The sequence below is a fragment of the Clupea harengus genome, chromosome 5, assembly GCF_900700415.2.
Source record: "Clupea harengus chromosome 5, Ch_v2.0.2, whole genome shotgun sequence".
In the NCBI taxonomy this organism is placed as follows: Eukaryota; Metazoa; Chordata; class Actinopteri; order Clupeiformes; family Clupeidae; genus Clupea; species Clupea harengus.
This window is the reverse complement of record NC_045156.1, coordinates 23,159,413-23,174,949: the sequence shown is the minus strand read 5'-3', so window position 1 is coordinate 23,174,949 and position 15,537 is coordinate 23,159,413. Positions and strand designations below refer to the sequence as shown.

The window sequence follows — 15,537 nt, the reverse complement described above, 5'->3', positions numbered from 1 at the left end:
CTAGTTTCTGCATGTGTATGTATGTATGTATGTATGTATGTATGTATGTATGTATGTATGTATGTATGTATGTATGTATGTATATATGTATGTATGTAGTAATGTATGTATGTATCTACACTGTATTTGCTGTGTATGCTGTGAATGAATCTGAGAAGCTTTATATACGGTTCACATTGTGTGCTACTGAGTTGAAAGTGCTGTGTGTCTGTGTGTAAGTGCGCATCTGTGTCTATGACTATGTGTTTGAGATCACCCACCTGTGATTGGGCTGTTGTTGTCATCTCCAGGTACCCAGGTGAGTCTGACGCTGCGCACAAGCAGGTCAGATAGCTCCAGGTCTTTTGGAGACTCTGGGCGGTCTGCACGAGAACGGGGGGCTTTTAAGCTTGTGTGAAATACTGCATGACATACAGTATATACTGCATAGGCGGCATACACAAGTAGCTAGTCCACACTCACATTTTCATAGACCTTACAACAATGTGATTAAAGTTAAAAAAACTAAAAGATATCATATACATAGCGTCTCATACTTTGACTATGACTTGTACACTACTATAAACCAGTATCAATGTTAACAAATTAATTTGCCGAAAACTCAAATTGAAAGTATTTGACATAAAAGTGGACACATCTGTCCACATACAGTATATGAGATAGCTTATTTGAATTTGTGTTTTACAGTATTCTATTCTTCACCATCACGTGATACGGGCACCGATTTCCATGACAGACATCCTGACACATGATTATGCAATCTATTTCTTACTAGAGCCCTCAATTAAAGGCTCGGTTTGATCAGTGGCATATGAAGATAGTGTGTCGCTCTGAATATGCTATTCAAAGCCCTGTACAGCCACATCTTCATATCTCCAGTTAGAAGGGAAAGAGTCATATTTAGACACGAGTGTTACCTGCTAGCATGGGACTACGATTGGAGGGAGACAAGGATTCCTCCTCTGCGAGATAAAGGTCATATGGTTAGTACAGCATTAGTCCAGGAGAGAGAGTCAGTGACAATCACGTCAGAGTTTTCAACATGCAGAGCAATTTTCAGCTGTGAGATTATTGGTTGATTGTTATTTTTAGACAGACAAGGCTACTTGAGGGCAACAGGGTTATTTTTGTTATTTGGAAAGGGAGGATCAAAGTTTTTCTTTGTGTGTGTGTGTGTGTGTGTACCAAGAACTGTAAGACGCGCAGAAGCAGAGTCCTCATCTATCTCAGTCTTGACCAGGCAGGTGTAGGTGCCCTGGTCTCCCTCGTTGATGTTGGTGATGGTCAGAGACTCTTCATCCTTCTTCATCCTGCACAGACACGGACACAGAGCATACCACTATTATACATACCGATATTATGACAGAGTGGAGCACCCTTGCAAACACATTTCAGATCACTTCGGAGAAAATGACACCATTAGTTTGCTTCTAACTGGTGTTTACCTCCAGGCGTAGCTGAGTGGCTGGTCATTCTTCAGCCAGGTGACGTGAATGGCCATGGTGGGGTCGTGTTTGATGCGGCAGTTGAAGCGAACCGAGCTTCCCCGAGTAGAGGACACGTGCTCAGGGGCTCTCACTATGCGGGTGGGCTCTGGAACGATGCAACAACACAAAAGACTTGAAATCACAAAAGACTTGAAAATATTTCACAGGTGGTAAGTGCACTGCAAAGACAACAAAAGGCAGGCTGAAGCATGAATGCCCTTACCTGACCTACCCATTGCTATAATAACATCACAGTCATGGGTTTTGCTCCAGTGGAGTGCTTACCAGGTACTTTTAAATGAATTTGCTTGGTGGCATTTTGAAGCTCGTTGTGAGCTGTAGCTAAGGTCACAATATTCATGCTCAGGCCGTGCGCTTTTTCATGTACTGTAAATGCCCCACTGCAGGGCAAAGAACAAAAATGACCTTGGATAAGAATGCTTGACTGACTGACTGACCTTTGACCTCCAGCCGAACCTGGATCTCAACTTTGCCCATGATGTTGCTGGCCACACAGGTGTACGTGCCCTGGTCCTCGGGCAGTGCCCGCTTGATCTCCAGAGTGCCATTCACGTAGGCCCTGTAGTGCCCGCCGTCCAGCCCACTGCCCAGCCCATTCTTGAACCTACACACACACACACACACACACACACACACACACACACACACATGCACAACACAATGTTTAATTTATTGGCACAATACACAGAGTTTCTCTGTGTTTTTACCAGAGAAGCTCTGTCTGTGACACTTGTGTTGGACACATCAAATTAAATATGCTGAGGGCCCAAACAGATAGATGACAGCATCAGTCTGGCTGTCTGAGCCAATAAATAAACTCATGAAACATTGTGTTTTTAACCAGACTGCGTTACTCCTGCGGTGCCTGATGCATACTCACCAGCGCAGCGTGGGAATTGGAGCGCCGAAGAAAGGGCAGTCCAGGAAGGTGCGGTTGTTCTCCACGACTTTGATCAGCTGGGTCTTGGGCCCGAGCATCATGGGCTTCATGTCTGTGAACCAACAGACGGGGACAGGTTAGAGCTGAATTCTGATTCCAGCTGGACAATAAGCTCAGTGCACAGTGGAGCGTCTGCCCTCACCCAGTATGTTGATGAAGGCGTTGGCCAGCAGGTAGCCGTGCTCGTTGGAGGCGTTACACTGGTACACGGCGCTGCCTCCCACTAACACGCGGCGGAATATGATGGTGTCACCCTCCACCTCCCGACTCGGGTTCGGCAGAGTACCTGCGGGAGTTTTGATAGGCTGGTCAGACAGCTGGAGGCCAGTCCACTGTGTGCATTTTTGTTTTTCGCCATTAGACAAACGAGGAGGAGGATAAAATCTTTTTGGAGTTTAACCAACTACTCATGCACTCGCCTCCTCACTCACTAAAGTGTTCAGACAGATATCAGACAGTCAATACACTCTCTCCACAGAAAGAGGTCATTTTTGTGGCTTCTGAGCACTACAGGGTACATGAGGACGGTTGCTAGCAGGTACTGCACAGGGGGCTGCAGACTGGACTCACTCTCTATGGGCTCCCCGTTCATCAGCCACTGGATCGTGGGCTTTGGGTTGCCGTGGGCGATGCAAGTCATGCGTCCATTCTCGTCCGGCGCGAGGACGAGGTTTTGTGGCTTGTCCAGCCAGTGTGGGGCGGCTGGGGAGGAGCACACGTGTCACACAGTTAGCGGGACAATCACAACATTGAGGGCACACCTCAAGAATGTCACAGTGACACCGAGCTGCTGCAAATCCAAAGTCTCACTCTTTTGTTTAAATGGTTCTGAAATCATTGGCAGCCTAGGAAGAACAACTCCTCCTGATTAGGTAACACAACAAGACCATTTTGAAATACTGTAGAGGCATTTCTATCCGTGTTATAACCTACTTTCTTTCATGATCATTTGTTAACCTGTTTAGATATAGTGATTACATATGAGGATGGATATACAGTTGTGACTGTGTTCAAAAACGAACTGGACATAAAACAGTGGAGGATGTCTAACCTTTGACCTGGACGGATATCGTGTGCTGGATACTGGCAATCTTGTTGTTGGCCATGCACATGTAGTCGCCAGAGTCCTCCTCCGAGACGTTGATGATGCGTAGCGTCTTGTTAAAGCTCTCCAGCTTGACCCTCTTCATGGGCAGGTCTCCACCCTTCTTGAACCACTTGATACTGGGAGTGGGGCTGTGCAGGGGGGGAGGGGGGTTATTAGGTGTGACTTCACAAACATCTGAGCAGACCCTTCATTTTATAAATGTTCAGATCAGTTCTGCTTTTTCAAACGTTCATTCCAAGGCTAAAATGACTATTTAAAAAAAAAAAAAAAAAAAACCTAGTAATAATCATAAATGATCCAAGCATTCTGGAATGGGATACAGCCGAAAATGTTATTAGTGCTAATCTGCGCTCAGTGAAAAACAGCAGGGTTGGGTGTGTCTGGGTGCTGTCATCTTTTCCGCACTCACACTCCGGCAGCGATGCACTCCAGCAGCAGCTGCTCCCCGCGGAGCACCATCTTGGAGCTGACCAGGCCGGAGGGCGTCAGGAAGCTGGGTGAGGTTTCAGGCACGTGACGGGCTGGAGGAGGATGAAGAGTGAACGTGAACACACACACGAGGCCGAACCTAGCTGGGGACACCCAGCCTGTGCTTGAGTTGAAGTAGAGCGGCCGGCTCAACAGACTGGGAAAGACTGGGCTGGCCTTCCCCGTGCAGGCCTTCGGCTGACTGCAGTATCCCAGCATGCTGAGCAGCGTAGCTAAAACAACAGCTGTTGTTTCATATCAAATAAATATGTCCCTTCGTGTTTCCTGCTGTAGAAATATAACATTTCATCGCCTCACATGATTTCATCTCATGCAGTTTCAAAATGGATGAGGCTGAGGTTTCATATCCTGTCACTATCACTAATCGAGTCATGTGGTGGATGCTGGAGGAGACAAACTGTAAGTTTAAGATCTGCAACTAAAATTTTGGTCAGAATATGAAAACAGAGTTAGCATAGCATAGCCATTACCCCTTCCTGATAATTTTTTTAATCTTTTTAAAGAACTGCATTTTAAACTGTGTCACAGTTTAAAATCAGCTCCAAAGAGACGTGTGTAATTAGCCTGCTTCCACTATGTCACTTCTGTAGAGGCTTGCTGGTAAATAAAGAGTTGTAAGACATCTGACTAAGCCTTGTTAGCACTGAGGCATTTTAACACCAGAGCCAAGGGTTACGAAAGTGCAAGTCTCTACACCCACGGTTCATTTGACTTTTGTGCATGCGTTGTGATTTTGGAGGCTAGCCAGCAACTGCCTTTGGGATGGGCTGTAGTTTGGTTATTAATTGCTTGACTCCCAAAAATGCTGAGGCCTTCTTTGCATATCCAAGCAAGCCTGTCTGCCTACATCTCGCTGTAACAAACACTGCCTGTTACTGATTGAAATGAATGTCCAGCACAGGATCTCAGAAAGCTGTAGAATACTTTCATGTACCTCAGGAGAGAACACTATGGGACAATCTCAGTAATGAAAGTGTATGTATATATGACAAGACAAACATGATAATGAGACCAATAACATTCCTTTTTTTCTTGACATGACAGACATGACAGACTTCAAACACATAAGAGCTCAAACAGTGCAGACAGATGGCGAGTTAGAAATGTGAGTCACATGGAGTGTGGAGGATAGGACTCCCTCCAGAAGCCCTATGAGTCTAGTCCCATGTGAACAGCATTAGTTCCCTATTGTAATGCATATTATTTGTGGTGTTATTGGATCTGCGAAAGGCCATTCACATTGTGAGAGCCCTGAAGATAAAGTGACAATGGCCATTGTGAGTGGGATCGGGGAGACACAGAGGAGGGAGAAAGCGTTACAAAAAAATGACAAGGGCCGTCAGAGACACGGCGACACGTCACCGTGACAACAATGGTGCCAGCCAGGGGGAGTGTGTTAGTGCTCGCCTGCCGAGTGTTTGTTCTACGCCCGCGCGCTTGAGAGACTCCCACTGTGTGATAGAGTCCTTAAAAAAGCAGCGAGAAGCAGCACTGCAGCTCCCTGAGCATATACCAGCTGTCTGGGCTTCAGCGCAGAGCCTGTCAAGTGGCTTAGAGCCCCATCATAGTTCTGTGGGGTCATGCCATGGTTCAGACACTGTCATAAACTGACACCAGTTCTGCATTGGCTTGGATGAGAGCTGGCAGGAACATATTTAACCCTCACTCTCACTGTCTTTCATAGACACCTCACACACACACACACACACACACAACACACAACACACAACACACACACACACACACACACACACACACACACACACACACACACACACACACACGAGTCCCCCGCTAATGATGTCATGTGTGCAGAAGTACACACAGCAGAAGTAGGTATTAGACTACTGGCATGTTAAAACGTTATCAAAATGAGGGGTTCTAGTGGTAATAGGCTAGCAAGGTCGTTAGGTTGGTCTCCCGGCAGCATGTTGCCATGAGAGACGTGGCAAACAATGAGAGGTCAGACTCACCACCATACGGGTCAGTCAGGTTGAAAGAGGAAGAATCATTGTAAGGTTGCTCTGTGAATAGAGTGGTGATGGACTAAGAATCACAGCAGATCACAAGAACCCTAGCAACAAGAACACTGAGGATAGCCGGTGTGTGTGCGAAACATGCTCTGCTTACTGTAAACAAGCAATGCTAACTAACAAAACAACGCAAAAACTATAATGCATTGAGCAAAGCAATACATTAAGGGTAGTGCCTAAAATAATTCTGCTTTTGTAGTCCCATCAACACGACAGCATAAGTGAGGATGCCTCCTGGGACCTGTGTGAGCCCGACCGCATGCCCACTTGACAGATGGCTCTCCTGGGTCTCAGTGCCCCCTGTTTTAAGGAAGATCAGATCAATGCGATCCATTATCCCTGAGTGTCCATGGCCCAAACAATACACAATTTATGTTCATGTTGACTCATTGCCACTTCAACTTTTAACCGTATGAATTATTGATGTTTTTTTTTTTTTAAAGCATCCATTCAAATAAATCTACACATAAAGTGTGGAGGAAGAGCATTGTGTGTGAAGGTCAACCACATAGATAGTAATAAAAAAGTATGTCTCCATTTGTCTATGTAAACCTTCATGGGAAAAAAACAACTATACACTACAGGGCAGGTGGAATTAGAGTAGAGGTGTGGTCTTCACTTCACCTCTAGATGGCAGCACATCTCAGATACATACACACTGAAAAACACTGTTGTGGTGGAGGCTGCTTCTTAATCAGCCCCTAACGGTACAGAGGGGAGACAAACTCACGGCTCTGCACTTTGAGGCTGAAGGGGTTCTTCTGCTGGATGGTGTAGGTGAAGACAAAACGGGCATTGCAGCTGTAGTCTGTGCTGGAGTCCTTGGCCAGGACGCTGGAGAAGTAGAGGTCTCCATTGAGCCCCATGGACACGCGGGCGTCCTGTTGGATAGTCTGCATGTCTGCGGAAACAAGGACAGAGCAGACAGTGAGGAAGAGATGGAGATGGAGGGCCGCTCATCTGCCCAGGGACAGGCAGCTGAACTCCCCTAGCGACAGCAGCAGCGACTCCGCCTCATGCCAGCAGTCACCCATACAAGGTCTGCTTGCCGGTGCAGCACAAAAAGAGTTACACAACAAAACGCCAGTGACCAGAAAGTACTGGCCATCAGTCACTTCCACTGTAAAGAAAAAAAAGAGTCCAATTTTGGCAATGTGATGTAACTACGCAGGAAGATACCTGATATGAGGGTCTACTACGATAAGCAAGGGCAGAAAAGAATCCCTTTTTGCGAGGTGGGATGGACGAAGGAGCCCTTTCAGAGAGAAAGGGTCTGCCAGGGTAAGGGCTGGATGAACCAGGCTGGTTTCAGTGGGGCTCTGTGGCCTGAGTGCGGAGCCCTGTGTGGGCTTGGAGGAATGGGCCGGCCCTGAGGCTGCAGGGGGAGCGTGTCTCCCAGGACCTGTGCTCTCACTGCTTCTGCCCTCTCAGCTGTTTTAAGAGGCAATGCAGGGCAGCATGACACACACACACACACACACACACACACACACACTCTCTCTCTCTCTTTCTCCCTCTCTCCCTCTCTCCGTCTCTCTGTCTCTCTCATCCACACACACTCGTGCACACACAGTCTCTCTCTCTCTCTCACACACACACACACACACAAACACACACACACGCACTAAGGCGCACACACACACTCACAGACAGAGAGAGAGAGAAGCACACAATCACATGCACTTGCTCAGCAGTAATGGACACTGCAGAGCAGGAGGACACAGAGGGCGGTGGCACCACAGTCTAACACAGCAAGTCAAAGAAGGGAGGGATAGAGTAAGGGACAGCGAGACGGAGACAGAGACAGAGACAGAGACAGAGACAGAGACAGAGACAGAGACAAAGACAGAGACAGAGACAGAGACAGAGAAATACCAAGAATATGACAGATACAAAGACAGAGACAGAGACAGAGACAGAGACAGAGAAATACCAAGAATAAGACAGATACAAAGACAGAGACAGAGACAGATACAAAGACAGAGACAGAGACAGAGACAGAGACAGAGACAGAGACAGAGAAATACCAAGAATAAGACAGATACAAAGACAGAGACAGAGACAGAGACAGAGACAGAGACAGAGACAGAGACAGAGACAGAGAAATACCAAGAATAAGACAGATACAGAGACAGAGACAGAGACAGAGACAGAGACAGAGACAGAGACAGACAGATACAGAGACAGAGACGGAGACAGAGACAGAGACAGACAGATACAAAGACAGTGTAGAAATGAAAGAAGACGGAAAGACAGAAAGAGTAGCAAAGAAATAATTCCATAGAGAGAAGAACAGAGAGAGAGGGACACATGACAGGAAGAGTGCCGGACGGAGGGAGCGAAGAGAGCGGTGCTCACCACTGTTCATCCAGAAGGTGTTGGGCGGGGGCAGGCCGGGCGGCGGGTTGCAGGGCAGCACCAGCGAGGTACCCTCAGTCACCACTAGGGGCTCCAGCACCTCCTTCGGCCACAGCGGAGACTCTGCAGCGAGCACAGCAGTTACCCTCAGACACTTCTTACAGTGATACTCCTAATGAATCACATACACACACGCACTCTCTGTCTCTCACACGCACACACACACACATGCCGTCAAGGACACCTTCACTCACTTTTCCACGCGATATCAGACATACACATACTTACGCTCGTAATGTTACAAACAGTTTGGCTCACGCTAATGCAAACACCTTTCTGCATGCATCTGTCTCTCGCATTATTACACACACGTGATTATTCATCCGTTCGCACACAAACTATAACACACATACATCAGCAAACAGACAGATGTACACTCTGACACACACACTCATACACTCATGTACTCTACTCACATTTTCACTAACATGATCACACAGACACACGTCACATCACACATTATCATACACCATATATCCCACCTACACCTCAACTCTGATGCACGTGTGTGTGTGTGTGTGCGTGTGCGAAAGAGTGTGTGTGTGTGTGTGGGTGAATCTAATAGTGTGTCCAAAGTGCTGGGTGCTACACAGTCTATGTGAGTGTGTGTGTGTGTGTCTGTGTGTGTGTGTGATTGTGTTTGCACTCACTGGAGATTCGCAGCAGGATCTTATTGGACACCGCTATGCCAAACTCGTTGGAGGCGAAGCACTGGTACTCGCCCTCGTAGTCCTCGGGCCTGCCGCCATTGCGGGAGGAGATCTCCAACGTCCCCGACGGCTTCCGCTGCGTCACGTGCGGCATCTTGCCCACGTTGAAGTACCGCGAATTCCGCTTCCACTCGTACCTGATGGCGGCACCCCCACGCAAAAACACACACAGAGGGGCAGACGTGAGCAGAAAGACACTTGCAGAAGGGGCCTGATGGCTCGCCCACAGAAGCACAGAAGCTGCAGTGGTTATACCAGATCTGGCCCTGGTCTGGCCCTGGTCTGGCCCTGGTCTGGCCCTGGTTTAGCCCTGGTTTGGCCTCGATCTGACCTGACTGGATTTCTTACACAGGCAGCTGCTATGTAGACTGTCGTACAGATCAGTGTCTAGTAACTTCCTCACTGATAAGACAGTGGGCGCTGAAATATCCTTTGAGGGTCAATAGTGTGGAACATATGTGTACGCTCAGAGATCTACACTCAGGTGGCGGATGACTGGCTGGGTTTGGTCACATGACCACGCCAGAGCCGCTCCAGAGTTAGCTAGCTGCTGTGTGGGTACCCTGGTGTGCACACCGTGCTTCGCTCCATCCGTGAGGAGCAGTCAGTCAGGAAGTAAGCCAGCTCCAAAGCTCACACGTCATAACTGAACACACGGTGAGAGACAGGTGAATTTCAAAACGCCACACTCTCAAAGGGGACCAAAACATTCAACAACCACCAAAAAGTTTCCACAACAACAAAAAAACAAAAAATAGCCAATCAGAGTCATTTTGGGAAGTGCTGTGACTGAGTGTTCCATGGGCATGAATAGCCATCCGGGCGCATTATTCCAGCACAGTGCCCTTCCTGGGAGAGCCACCATGGCGGTGGCATTATGTAAACAACCCCTCTAATATGGCCTGGCAAACAAACACAAACGCGCCCCGTGAATGGAACCACTGTCCTCAGCTGGTCAAGGATTCATATGGCTTATGTAAGCAGAGGGGAGAACACAAGAAAGAGTTGAGTGAGAAAGGGAGAGGGAGAGAGAGAGAGAGAGAGAGAGAGAGAGAGGCATGGTATCTGGTTGCCTGTGCCTGTACTCTGTATCTGATGGTGTGATAACGGGGGTTTGGGGCAGAGGAGGGTGCTCATGCCTGCTCTCTCCCCAGTGGAGATGCACCGGGCCAGGCAGGCCTCTCTGTTCTCACTAATGGCTGTCATCCTCAATTAAGACATGGCAGGGGAGGGGAGGGGGGGGGGGGTGGTTGCAGAGGAGGAGAAAGAGAGAGACAGGATGACAAAGGCCAGAGCCAAGTGATGGAGGGACAGAGAGATCGAGACAGACAAAGGGGCTGGAGAGAGGGGGCGAGAGAAAAATGAGAGACGGGCGCAGTGTGGAGCGGAAGAGAAAGAGGCGAGCCAGGAAAGCAGGTGAGGAGAGAGATGAGAAGAGTGAGACACAGACAGAGACACAGACACAGACACGGACAGAGAGAGACAGAGAGAGAGAGAGAGTGCCTGTGAGAGAAAGATTGGTGAAAGGCAGACATCCCCAAGAGGACATGGTCAGAAGTGAGCAGAGTGAGAAAAACAAAAAGAGGGAAGGAAAGCAGGGGAGGGAGGGAGGGAGGGAGGAGAGGAGATGTTGAAAGAGGCGATTGTGTGTTGGTCAGCACTCACATTGGCGGCGGGTTCCCCTTAGCTTCACATTCAATGATGATGCTATCTCGGGGGTCTACAATGTAGTCCTTTGGAGACTGTTTCACAATGGTGGGTGGCTGTTTCACTGTATAGAGAGAGAAGGGGAGAGATAGAGAGAACGATAGAGAGAGAGGGGCAAAGAGATGAGGGGAGAAAGAGAGGGAGAGAGAGAGTGAGAGAGAGAAAGAGGGCACTTAATAAGGCCTCCATTTATCATTGCAGTATCTCCTCCACACAGACTCTCATTGCTGCCTACACTAATGATGGAGCGCTATGGTAACTGGAGTGGTATTTCTGAAACGACACCCATCATCTGTATGATGCATGAATATCTTTGGCCTTCATTCTAATTCACCAACGTCCTTCCTGTCTCATGTTCCTGTATGGGTTCTGGGTGCATATGGTGTTTTCATCACTGACATACATTTACTCTGGTTCTCTTTTTAAAATATGAGAATTCTACCAGTGTGATGAAACAGCTCTGATGTACACTGAAATAAGTCTGATGGGGAGGTGTGATTGCTGCTGTAGATGAGAGCTTGAGAAGAGTCTAAACCTTAGTGCATCCATCTCCTGGATCACTGGGCTGCAGTGAGTGGCTCACACTGGGTGAGAGAGGCAACTGAGCTGTTCCATGTTGTTCTGCTTCTACCTGACTGCCTGCAGGACCCCCTCATTAAATGAAACTATGTCTTTTCTCAGTCCCAGGGAGGCTGTCTGCTCTAATCTATGGTGGTGTATTATGGTGTGTGTGTCTGCTCTAATCTATGGTGGTGTATTATGGTGTGTGTCTGCCTCCATGGTGCCGCTTTCTCGTGATGGCGACGGTACAGAACACACACAAATACACACACACACATACACACACACACACATACACACACACACACACACACACACATGTTAACATTCTCCTTTTCACATACATATTACTGAATGTCATTCATGTCATTGATCTCTCCCAACATCTCACAGGGACAGTCTCATCAACTCACACAAACACACACACACACACAGAGAGAGAGAGAGAGAGAGGAGAGAGAGAGAGAGAGATATTGTTAGGTGAGCAGACTTACGTTCTTGCTGTATCTTTGCTGTTAGTTCCCGGCAGCAGGTTGACAGAAGCAGGGAGGGATGGGGAAGCAGGGTTTAATGTGACACTGACAGTTACCACATGAGCTACAACAACCAGCTACCATAGACTGACCAACTAGACATGAGTGTATTAGTTGTGTTAATTAGATTACAATGTTATTAAAACTGTATCTAACAATCCTAGTAACAGTCCATAGATAAAGAGAACACAACTTACCTGCATAGGTTCACATGGAGCGGTACCGTGGTTTCACAAACAGGGCAGGACACAACAGACAAGAGACAAAACACAGGGGATAGTTAGTGAGCTTGTCAGTGCCAACAAACATGACAAAAGGCGTTACTTAGCAGACTAACAAATATATTTTTGTTACTAAATAGTGTAAAATGGGTAGAATAAACGATGGGAACAACCAGGAGATTTAACACTACAACAGGCATACTATTATGACAGATTTGACTCAAAGACTGGGCTGTGTTATATAATGACACTTAAACTCACTTACAGCAAAATGAGCGGCAGTCCTAATCTTAAAAACACAGCCCAGCTGGGACCCTTCAGTTTGACGGTCTCTTATATAGTGGAGAGACAGTGAGCTCTTTCATTTCTACTAATCCAGCTCAGTTGGCCAAATATTACTGCAGCGAGTCCTCCAAGTGGTCGAGGGGAGAAAACACTGAAACACATGCCGTGTGATGGCATGGGAGACAGGCTGTTCTGTGTCTAACCGCAAGTACGTTTTTGTAAATAACCTTTGTGTTTTGCACTGCGTTGACTTGCTAATGAAAGTGTGGTTTTTAGATTGAGAGACAAAACATATGCAGTGTGTGTGTGTGTGTGTGTGTGTAGGGGCAAAGGGGTATCCTCTGTGACCCCTGGGTCCCACGAAGCCAGGGATGATGGGACAGGGCCGACTGCCTGACATTCATCATAGTAAATCAGCAAGGTCATATCACAGGGGGTCATGAGTGTGTGTGTGTGCACGGTTTGCGTCTCTCGTTTCTGTGCATGCATCTGTGTGTGTGTGTGACTCACATGCCTGAGAGGATTTATACGTCTGTGTGTGTGTGGGAGTTCAGGTGGGGGTTGATGTGCTTGTGTATTTGTGTGTATGCCTGGCATGAAGCTTTGTCTGTATATGTGAGTGTGCAAGCATGTTTGTGTACACATAGTGCTTTTGTGTGTGCATGTGTGGGTGGTCTGCTTTTGTCAAGTGTGTGTGTGTGTGTGTGTGTGTGTGTGTGTGTATGTTTGTGTACATATGTGCATTACATCCACTTTTTGTGTCAGAGCATGTGTGTGTGTGTGTGTGTGTGTGATGATGGGAGTAATGGGGGGTGATGACAGTGCTCATTATCAGCTCTGGGGAGAGAAGCCTCTTTCTGATGCCAACCTCCAAACAGACATGGCAGCTTGCACTCTCCAATTAGATAAAGCGCCCCCCCTCTGCGTACCGCTGCGTGTGCCAGAGGTCGGGAGGTCAAAGGATCATAGGTTATATGGGCTATCATGTCTCTTAGAAGTAAGGGTGGCAAATAGCAAAATAATCAATACACATTTATGAGCCTCAGGCAAGGAAGCCACAAGCCATAAAACAGAGACTGGCCAAAATGAAAAAGACAGAGTGAGAGAGAGTGGTAGAGAGAAACAGAGAGATAGAGAGAGACAGAAGGGGGGAGGAGAGGGTCAAAACAGATATAAAGGTAAAGACAATAACAAGAACGGGTGGAGCGAGCTGGAGACAATAGCATCAGTGGCTGCCAGTGGTCAGAGCAGATCTGTTTTTTTTATGGTCTCAGATGAGACACACAAGAGCCTCTGGGGCCTTTTACTGCGTCTGGCTTTGATGATGATTTCTCAGAGTGGCCAAGCATAAACAGATATAGAGGCAGAGCATGAAAGAGACAAAGAGAGATGAGAGAGAGAGAGAGAGAGAGAGAGAGAGAGAGAGAGAGAGAGGAAATGTATTGTATATTTATATCTTGTATTATATCTCAAATTTGATCTAAATTCATAATCTAATTCACATCTGGTTATAAAGCCATCAAAGAGGACTGGTGAGATTGAAACATTGTGTGTGCTTGTAGGTCAATGGGACAGTGAAGGTATCCATGTTTGAAGCAGGCACCGTATTCACAAGAACTTCCTGCAACCCTGTAATGTTAAACAGGATATTGGTCTGCTGACTCCTCATCTTTACCGTGAATCAATGGGACCTTCAAAAACACACATCTCATCTCCATTACATACTGGAGTGAAAACAATGAGACAATTAAACTACACAGCAAATTTTTAAAAGCCCAGCTGTCAATAAAGATATTTTAAAGCGCTGTTTTACAAATATAGTATATATATACATAAGGCAGTGTGTGTGTGTGTGTGTGTGTGTGTGTGTGTGTGTGTGTGTGTGTGTGTATGTGTGTGTTTAAGATAGACAAAGAAAAAAGAGAGACAGAGACTGTGTGTATTCTTATGAGCATATATTCCTATTAAACATTGTATTCAGACGGCGGCCTTACACAAGTCATACGGTGTGTTTCACGCACAAAGGAATTCAGTTTAATGACGTGACGATGTGACCAGCCATGTGACAGCTGATTACTCTCTCTCTCTCTTTCTTTCTCTCTCTTTGCCATATGGAGGTCTCGTTTTCACTAGTGCACAGATCGCATGCTTTCACTCTTCGTACGTGACACATGTCCGCCTTTAGTGCGGACCCATTTCGAAGTGTGTCAGTGACGGACTTACGATCGAGTGGGACTTCGATGGACGCCACGGCCCTCAGGAAGATCAAGAGGAGCGGCCATGTTGCCAGACCCGACCTCTTGCCTTGCTTCAGCATCGCTCTCCTCCGATTGGCTCCCGCCACCCCTTGCGCCGTCTTGGTTTGGCTCAGCTGCACACCCTTGGCCTCTCTGACCTATGAAACGAGAGGAAGGAGGAAGAAGAGAAAGAAGGGCACATGATTATATTCCTGTGGGATTCGTTGGCAGAGAGGGCCACTGCTGATCTAACAACCAGGTGCAATGGGACACGCGAGGTGCAGTTTCTAGTAGATGCTCTCTACACCAAGAGACCAAGAACATGAAGTGGCTACATGCCCAGGTTCGTGTGTGTGTGTGTGTGTGTGTGTGTGTGTGTGTGTGTGTGTGTGTGTGCGTGTGTGTGTGTGTGTGTATCCATGTGTGACAGCAATGTTGGTGAATGAGCATGTGTGATCACACATGCATGTTTCTGTGTGCGTACCACGTGTGTGCGTGTGTGTGTGTGTGTGTGTGTGTGTGTGTGTGTGTGCGTGCGCATGTGTGTGTTTGTGTGCATTAATGTGGAGGTTTCTAGCTGACCTACATGTGCAGATGAGGCCAGTGCTCCCCAGAGGCAGTGAGCTGTGGGCAGTGGGCTGGAGCTTCAGACTCCTCTGGTAAGATGGCTGGCCATGGGGAGGTGCAACAGGCCCCATACAGGGGTGGGCCAGGGAGGTGAGTCTCTGACACCTGCGCCTAAACCAGCAGCCTCTGCCAACCACTCACCCACTCACCCACTCACAGG

General features: G+C 47.5%; 1 protein-coding gene across 24 annotated transcripts in view; it reads right to left on the bottom strand.

The window, feature by feature from the left end:
• nfasca (neurofascin homolog (chicken) a) overlaps positions 1 to 15,537 on the bottom strand; it is an 80,447-nt gene that overhangs the window by 22,720 nt on the left and 42,190 nt on the right. For 17 of the 24 annotated variants that reach the window (XR_006152435.1, XR_006152434.1, XR_006152436.1 and 14 more), the window contains exons 3-19: positions 14,737 to 14,908; positions 11,969 to 11,986; positions 10,872 to 10,977; positions 9,147 to 9,343; positions 8,437 to 8,559; positions 6,809 to 6,979; positions 6,019 to 6,069; positions 3,966 to 4,077; positions 3,500 to 3,684; positions 3,019 to 3,150; positions 2,591 to 2,734; positions 2,389 to 2,500; positions 1,946 to 2,112; positions 1,446 to 1,593; positions 1,186 to 1,310; positions 918 to 962; positions 261 to 362 (exon numbers count right to left, since the gene is read on the bottom strand). Coding sequence is in view for 21 of the 24 variants with exons in the window: in XM_031568167.2 (XP_031424027.1) it covers positions 261 to 362; positions 918 to 962; positions 1,186 to 1,310; positions 1,446 to 1,593; positions 1,946 to 2,112; positions 2,389 to 2,500; positions 2,591 to 2,734; positions 3,019 to 3,150; positions 3,500 to 3,684; positions 3,966 to 4,077; positions 6,019 to 6,069; positions 6,809 to 6,979; positions 8,437 to 8,559; positions 9,147 to 9,343; positions 10,872 to 10,977; positions 11,969 to 11,986; positions 14,737 to 14,830 (2,032 nt within the window). In the remaining 3 variants the exon portion in view is untranslated. The remainder of the gene's footprint in view (positions 1 to 260; positions 363 to 917; positions 963 to 1,185; positions 1,311 to 1,445; positions 1,594 to 1,945; positions 2,113 to 2,388; positions 2,501 to 2,590; positions 2,735 to 3,018; positions 3,151 to 3,499; positions 3,685 to 3,965; positions 4,078 to 6,018; positions 6,070 to 6,808; positions 6,980 to 8,436; positions 8,560 to 9,146; positions 9,344 to 10,871; positions 10,978 to 11,968; positions 11,987 to 14,736; positions 14,909 to 15,537) is intronic. The other 7 variants (XM_042707868.1, XM_031568181.2, XM_042707870.1 and 4 more) reach the window with 5 other exon arrangements.